Here is an 8,320-nt window from a genome sequence, read left to right on the forward strand (position 1 = left end):
GCAAAGAGAAGGCGCTTGGAGGCAGCCAAGGATGGAGTTGCCAAAGGGACGGTCTGAGCTCTCCAAGAGTCCCTGAAGTGGAAGGAGAATCAAGGGGGCTAGGGGAGAGAGAGAGAGAGAGAGAGAGAGAGAGAGAGATATCCTTGCCCTCCACTCTCCAGATTGGACGGATTGATGGGCAACCCTCGGTTCCTGCCACCTCACCAAGCCTTGGCCAGGGGGGGAAAGGCGAAGGCAAGCGCAAGAGGACGCGCCTTCGGATGCTTCTTGAGAAAGACTGAGAGCACTCAAGGAGCGCAGCCACGGAGCGCCGCTTGACCAGAAAGAGTGTGCGTGAGCCAGAAAGGCGAGAGGGCGAAAGAAGAGAGAGGCTCAGCAGGCGAGTGAGGTCCGAGGGAGACGGATAGGAGGAGGAGGAGGAGGGGAAAGACAGGCGGAGAGAGGGAGGAGGGAGGGCTCCGTCTGGAAGTCGAGCCACCAAGGTGCGCGTCTGGCTCCAAAGGGCAGCGCGGAGCACCGGAAGGAGAGGAGCCGGTAGGAAAGGCTTGTGGGTGGGGGGAGCAGAGGCAGGTGAGCGGGCCTCTGGAAGGAAAGCCGGAGAAGCCCGGGGTGGCGTCGTGGAAGGAGGGCTGTGTTTAAGAACAGGGGAAGGCGAGGCGTGAAGGGAGGCGGCCGAGCCTCCTGGGGAAGTGCAGGAGGGAGGGAGAAAAAGAAAAGAAAGAAAGTTCGTTCTGGAGAAAGGAGGGAAGCTGGGTAAGACAGGAGAGGAAGCATTGTTAGACCCTGGGAAATGAGATCTGGGGAAAGAGGGGGTTGAAAGGCACGGAGAAGTGAAGGGAGGGAGGAAGAGATAGATAAGAGAGACAGATACTGGTGGGACAGACGAGGCTCCTCTTGCCGCCACCTCCACCCATCCCAGCAGGGCTCCTCTGCTCCCCTCGCCCCATGCCCAGCTAACGCCTCCTGCGGCTGCTGCGGCTGCTTCTCCTTTCCCTGGACTCCCAGCGGCTGCGGAGGATGGAGGAGGAGGCCTCCGCCCCGTCGGGGCCCCGCTCGGCGGTGGAGAAACTGTCGGAGGCGGTGGGCCAGCGCACGAAAGCCCTAAGCAGCGCCCTGCATGAAGCCAACCGCCAGCGGCGCCTCCTGCTGGTCATCGTGTGCGTGGCGCTGCTGCTGGACAACATGCTGTACATGGTGATCGTGCCCATCGTCCCGGACTTCGTGGCCGCCCTCAACGTCGCCGAGGAACGCCAGCAGGGAGCGCAACAGCAGCAGCAGCAGCAGCAACAGGCGCCCGCCCCGGCCACCGCCGCCTCCAACATCTCCACGACAGGTGGTGGCCTGGGCTGGTCCCTCAATAGCACCCGGCCCATGCTGAGGCCTCGCTACCCGGCCGACAGCGACGACATCCGGATCGGGGTGCTGTTCGCCTCCAAGGCCATCTTGCAGCTGCTGGTCAACCCGCTGAGCGGCACGTTCATCGACCGCGTGGGCTACGCCATCCCTTTGCTCATCGGCCTGGGCGTCATGTTCCTGTCCACCATCATCTTCGCCTTCGCCGAGAACTACGGCACCCTGTTCGCGGCGCGCAGCCTGCAGGGCCTGGGCTCGGCGTTTGCCGACACGTCGGGGATCGCGCTAATCGCCGACAAGTACACGGAGGAGTCGGAGCGCAACCGCGCGCTGGGCATCGCGCTCGCCTTCATCTCCTTCGGCAGCCTGGTGGCGCCCCCTTTCGGAGGCATCCTGTACTACTTCGCGGGCAAGAGGGTGCCCTTCCTGGTACTGGCCTTCATCTCGCTCCTCGACGGCCTGCTCCTCCTGTTGGCCATCAAGCCTTTCAGCGACAGGTCTCGGGACAACATGCCCGTGGGCACCCCCATCTACAAGCTCATGATAGACCCCTACATCATGGTGGTAGCCGGGGCCCTCACCACGTGCAACATCCCCTTGGCTTTCCTGGAGCCCACCATCTCCAACTGGATGAAGAAGACCATGGACGCCAACGAGTGGGAGATGGGCCTCACCTGGCTGCCGGCCTTCATCCCCCACGTGCTGGGCGTCTATGTCACCGTCAAGCTGGCAGACAAATACCCCCACCTCCAATGGTTCTATGGGGCGCTGGGCCTGGCCACCATAGGGGCCTCCTCCTGCATGGTGCCCGCCTGCCGGAACTTCTGGCAGCTCACCGTCCCTCTGTGTGGCATCTGCTTTGGCATTGCCCTGGTGGACACCGCCCTGCTTCCCACCCTCGCCTTCCTGGTCGACGTCCGCTACGTGTCGGTCTATGGCAGCGTCTATGCCATCGCCGACATCTCCTACTCGGTGGCATACGCCCTGGGGCCTATTGTGGCCGGGGAGATCGTCCACTCCTTTGGCTTTGTGCAACTCAACCTGGGCATGGGGCTGGCTAACGTGCTTTACGCCCCCATCCTCCTGGCCCTCAAAAACATTTGCCAGATGAAGCCCTCGCACTCGGAGAGGAACATTCTCCTGGAGGAGGGGCCCAAGGGACTCTACGACACTATTAAGATGGAAGAACGCAAAGGCAAGGGCAAACACCTCCACCCGGTAGGGGGCGCTGAAGAGAATAGTGTAGACTCTTTCCATAGAGACTTCAGAGGGGCGTCTGAAGAGGACTCTTCAGACTATGACTATACTTAGAGGGTGGGCGGAGTACCCCAAGAGGGAGTTATGGAGAGCATCTTGGCTGTTATGCCCCAATGTGCCAATATACTACTTTAACCTTTGTCTTGATGTGATGGCTTTCTTCTTCTTCTTCTTCTTCTTCTTCTTCTTCTTCTTCTTCTTCTTCTTCTTCTTCTTCTCTAAAAGGTATTACCTTAAAGACCCTGTCAAGATGAAAGCTCCAGATAACTATCCTAACATGAAAGGTGCATTTGCAGAGATCTGTGATGGTCTTTTCCTGTTAAAAGAGGGAATGACACACGTCCAAAACTCCCTGACAAAAGCCTGTTGTGCCAAGAGGTTTTTCTCGCAATGTTTGTGTGTGGCTTTCGGCTGGTTCACACATGCATGTACATCACTAAGTTTGCCACATATACGGGGGTAATGCTATCCCTTGGAAGCGTTTCACACAATTACACGGGTTTTCTTTTTCTTTCTTTTTCCCTACACTTGACTGCGGCACACTTGATGACTTGAATGTGTGAACTGACTCCGCCGAGAAAGCGTTGTGTTTTTGAGGTGGTCTGAAAATTATGTCTGTGGTGTTGGGCTTGTGAGGGTCTGCTCCTCCTTTGTGAATCATCCCCTGGATTTTGTAGCTCGAGGGAGACAGGTGTCAATCACCCTGTCCTGCATAAATTCTCATAGAAACACCTTACAACACCAATGAAGTATCTTCTTAAAATTGTAAGGGAGAAAAAAGTAAGTTGCAAAATGCACATCCGGGGTCTCAATAAATATTGTACATTTTTATAAATATATATAGGTACCTGTGTGGAAACTGTCGGTTTCATATTTAATGCCAGCAATGGAAATCACGTCGTATTATTTCTCCTCTCAGTGAGGGGGAAAGAAATCTGTAACCATTTATTTATTTTTCCTGTTGTGCTGCTACTCTGATAAATGCAATATACCGTACCATGTTTTAGTCTGAAACTGCTACACTGGTTGTGCCGGCTGAATAAATGGCGTTCAGGGGAACAGTACGTCTTGGCTTGGTTGTTTGTTTGTGTAAAGACCCGGGTGTAGTCCTAAGCATGCTTATTGAGCAAATTCCATTGCATTCGGTGGAACGTCTAATAATAATGCACGTGACTGTCAGATGGGTCCATATAGGAGCTTTAATTCCTGGCTGAAACAGTAAAGTTATAGGAGTCATTCTGGAAATACAACTTCCGTCCCCGTCAAGAAATCCGCTTGAAATCATATACTCCTGCCACCTACCCAAATACTATAGAAAAAAAGACGAAGGCAGGCTGGCCAGATCCAATCAAAGGGAAGCACTTTAATTTTTTTTTTTTTTTAAGCCACTGCCATTAATGTACACCTATGTGCTTAAGGCTACAATCCATTACCCACTTTCCTAAGAGTAAGGCCAACTGAAATCAGCTAGGAACCTCTGAGTAGACGTGCATAGGATTGCACTGCCAGTCTGGCCCCTGGAACTCAATGAGACGTGCCTCCCTCTTGCCCACGGTTTCTCAAAAATTAGTTGCGCTGAGCTCAAGAGGACTTGCCTCCTGGTGAAGGTATGCGTAGGATCACAGCCTTAGCAATGGTTAAATGAAGATTTGGAATCAATGGAATTTTCAAAACTGCGCGTCTCCAGCTGGGCGCACCGCTCTCCGCAGCATTTATACAAAGTAAAAGTATATTGAAAAGTTTTGTGAGCGACAGCAGGGATCGGAAAGATTTTGGTGACGGGTCTGGATCAGGAGAGAGAGCTATTGCGCGCCTCTCGTTTATTTCCATGGGGCTTGCGCAGGATAACTTCCCGGTGGGTCCTGAGGTTAAGCGTGCAAGGATTGTGTTTCTTATTATGGAGTAAGTGTGACTTACTTCCGAGTAAGCAGAGTCGAGTCTGCAGTGTGCCTCCTAAAGTCCACTGGATCAACCAAGCGGCACTTAGGATCCCGCTGCGCATCTCCTTCCTTGCAATCTTGCGCAAGGATTAGGATGCTTAAAACCGCGGTCCTAAAGTTGCTTCCTCGGAGTAAAGTCTCAATACATTTACTGGCGCTCACTTCCCAACAAATGGATTATGGAGAAGGGCTAGAGCAGCTGTTTTTCATGCAGAAGATCCCAGGTCAGTGGGACCACTAGGATCATCTAATCCAGCGCCCTGCAAGGCAAGAATCTTTCGCCCAACGCGAGACTCGAACTCACGACCCTGAGATTAAGAGTCTTATGCTCTCCCAGCTGAGCTCTACCTAGATGGAGCAAATATCTGGCTCGCTATAAGGCGGCTTCTTATGTAGGGATGAGACTCTTCATCCCATGGGTTTCTTGGGGATGGGTCGACCCCATCCTAAATGATCAGGCTCCCGGTTTTTGAACTCGTGGTCCTGTGCAACTTTACTCGGAATTAGCTCCCTCCTGCGTGCTCAGCGGGGCTTACTTTCGAGTAAGTGCCTCGCTCCTCAGCCCACGTGCCCTCGAAAGACAGAGGCAACTTCTGGAGCGTCTCCAGTTCACCTGGTGTCGTCGCTTTCATTCTGCTCCTAGACCTACAGAAGGGCACTCACTTTGTTCATGGCTTCCCCCCACCCAGCTTGGATCCGGCAGATTAGTTGTTAATCCTCTCCCCACCTTCCCACCCACGTTTGCACTTCCCAGTATTCACGTGCGCAGTGAATACTCCCCTTAATTCACTCGGGGTCCTCAGCTAGAGGGAAAAGGACCAAACGAGCTCGCGACCCAAGAGATCGGTTGAGAGCGTTGGTGGACAGCTTTCGAGAAAAGTCAATACAATTGACTTCATAATTGAAGGGAAAAAAGGGGGGCGGGGGGAGAGAGAGAGATCTCACAACTCTCCTGCAGACAAGCTATGAGAAGGAGGTTGGTGGAGCGCTGTTCAGCTCCAGATCAGCCTCTGTCAAGCTGGGGGAACCGGAGGTAGCGCTGAGCTGCTGAATAAGCGATTAGACGGTGGCATCTCCTTCCCGCCCTTGCTTCTCCCTGGTGCTGTTTCGCGCGGGTGTGCAGGAGCATCGCAAGAGCTTCGCTGGGTCTCTCTCTAGCATCTCAAGGGTTGTTTTTGTGTGTGTGTGTGTGTGTGTGTGTGTGTGTGTGTGTGTGTGTGTGTGTTGTCTAGTATCCCGTTCCCCAAACTGGTCACGCAGATAACCCAGGCAGCCTAAACCTGCCCGTACAACAGGTCTTCAGTGGCGGACTGACTCTGAACATGGCGATTATTACACTCGGTGACCCCAGCCAAGAGCACTTCATCTCCGCTTGCCCTCTCTCCACGAACCCCTCCCCACCAATTCATTTTTAGCCCCTATCATTCCCAGGGCAACACAAAACCGGTTTACATTCGGATCTTAAAGACGCCTGCTTTGGGGCGGGGTGGGGAGGGGAATCCAGCCGATGAGAATTACCCAGGTCCCTTCGTTCCCGCTCCCAATAAAATATTTGAGGGGGCTGCCCCCCCCCCCACAAAACTGATGAGCATCGCCATTCAAATAGTGTCCGTGCACCTGTTGTGTGATCGATTGTGCGGGGCGGGGCTTACCTGCCCCCCCACCCAATATTTTATTCAAGTTGGCACCCCTGTGAGAGAATATAATATCGCAGCCCTAGGTCCCTTTCCCAGGGTTGATGGGGGGGAGGGACACACCTTTGTATCTGCAGCTCAGGGGGAGTTGTAGGATCTGACCTCCTGCATTCACATCCAAGGGTTTATTTCGTGCCAGAACCCCGGGGAACCGAATATTTCGTTCCCCCCGAGAGCCCCGGTTCTTTCTCTCGCCGCGCGCCCCCTTCTCTCCCCCACCCACCCTCGGAGCTCTCCAGCTGTGGCTCAATACGATTCAATCATTTCCTCGCAGACACACAAGTTGGTTATTTTCTCCGCAGCTCCGTTGAAAAACCATCTGATTCCGACGCACGAGAAGGGCCCTGTCGAGCTGTTGGGGGTGTCTACGCTAAAGAGCGCTTTGGAAATGCATTTTCAGCCACACTTGACAAAGGAGCTCGTGGTGGGGGGTTGTTGGCTTTCGATTATGCAGCCAAAAGAGGGGGAAAGAAAAAAGGAAAACTGACGCCACTTTAAGGTGGCGGTGGTTTTTATTGGGGAGGAAAGAAAGAACCCCAACAACGAATTTTCCTCTCCAGCTCGCTCGTTTGTCACCTAAGCGCAAGAAAAGGTTCCTTCTAAGCCCGTTGAATGTTATTAATACTTTAAAGGCTGAAAGCCGATTCACGCTTACTCGCGAGGAGGCCCCTCTGAATTTAGACAGCCCGCCAGTAGGAGTGGGATGCACAGGATCAAGGGTCCCTAAATCGAATTAACACCGTGCTTTTCACATTGCGAGTGAAACAGATCGCAGATTACACATTGTTGGGGAAGGCCGCTTGGATCCAGGGAAAGCGCTGCTTTCTTATTTTTATCGTTGCTTGATCATTCTGAGATCCGTTTCAGGGGGAGGGACAGTAGCCCCACGCTTATAAAAAGGAGGCGGTGAGTCTGGATATGGGACTGAACTGGGGCGATGGCGGGAGCTGGCAGATTAGCAAGATCATCGCTAACACTTCCCCCACGGAGAAATAAGTGGTGCAAGCCTTCGCCTGCCTCTTCATAAGTAATCCCCATCGAGTTCAGTAGGATTTACTCTCAGGAAAGTGCAGATAGGATCGCAGCCCTGGGTCTGCAGCTTCTGCTTCAGAAGAGTAACGTGCTGCGAGATCACCTGCGCCTCATGTGCAAGTTTAATCCGAACGAAGATTCACCGGGTTGGGTTGAATAGGACTTGCTCCCAAGTAGGGGCCAGCAGGATTGCCCTGTTGGGTTTTAGAGAGAGAGAAGCGGGCACTTAACTGGTACCATGATTGTTGCAACGTCGCAACGAATGTCCAATACATTTTTTTTAAATTGCAATTATGTCCCACCTTTCTTCCAAGCAGCTCAAGACAGCATGCAATAGTCTCCCTCGCAACCCTGTGAGGTAGGATAGGCTGAGAGACTCAATCCTTCCAGATTCTGGGAGTCTTTTGCAATCTCTCCGCCCCAGAACTTGCATCCTACAGTAGGGGGTTCAAAGAGATGTCTTTCTTTGTCTCCTTGGAGCAGTGAGGGACAGTCTGTGTTTTCCCCTCGGCTGTGAGGTTCAGTGAAGAAGAGCGCTGGACTTGGAATATCTTTGCCACAAACTTTGAGCAAGTCTCCTAGCTCAGTTTGAGAAAGGGAAATATTCTTGACATATCGCAGTTGGGTAGGCGAGTTTGAACCCAGAAAGCGACAGGAAACATCTTCGCCAACAAAGAGTGTTACATAACCAGTTATTATAAGGTTCGGTTATATTTACGGAAGCAATTACTGTATCTCTGAAATGTAAGTCTGGAGGCGAGGAGCGGAGAGGGGCGAGGTTACGTGCCTATGGAAATCCACTACAATCTCCTTTCTGGGATTACTCAAAAGCAGGGCACGTTTAAATTACAGCTGTGGTTTGGAGGAAGGATGCTAAGAATTCGCGCTCAAGAGACCTCCAGCCCCTTTGAAGGGAGCCCTAGGAGTGAAACACCTATGACCCTCTTTCAAATGTGCAGACTCGCCCTAACTTTGCCCAAAAAGCACCCCTTCCCCCACGCTGCCTGACGCAGCGCTCTGTGTAGTTCGGCAGCCAGCTTGCTT

General features: G+C 53.0%; 1 protein-coding gene across 1 annotated transcript; it reads left to right on the forward strand.

Moving 5' to 3' along the window:
- The first annotated feature begins 1,012 nt into the window (after positions 1 to 1,012).
- On the forward strand, positions 1,013 to 3,674 carry SLC18A3 (solute carrier family 18 member A3). Its single transcript, XM_081863855.1, has one exon. It carries the CDS (start codon positions 1,018 to 1,020, stop codon positions 2,662 to 2,664), a length of 1,647 nt encoding a protein of 548 aa, XP_081719981.1. The 5' UTR covers positions 1,013 to 1,017; the 3' UTR covers positions 2,665 to 3,674.
- The last annotated feature ends 4,646 nt before the right edge of the window (positions 3,675 to 8,320 follow it).

Source organism: Podarcis erhardii (genome assembly GCF_964252035.2).
Source record: "Podarcis erhardii genome assembly, chromosome: 5".
Lineage (NCBI taxonomy): Eukaryota > Metazoa > Chordata > Lepidosauria > Squamata > Lacertidae > Podarcis > Podarcis erhardii.

Bases quoted from the DNA above. Each gene is read 5' to 3' on its own strand.
- SLC18A3 (XM_081863855.1), top strand. From the start codon at position 1,018: ATGGAGGAGGAGGCCTCCGCCCCGTCGGGGCCCCGCTCGGCGGTGGAG.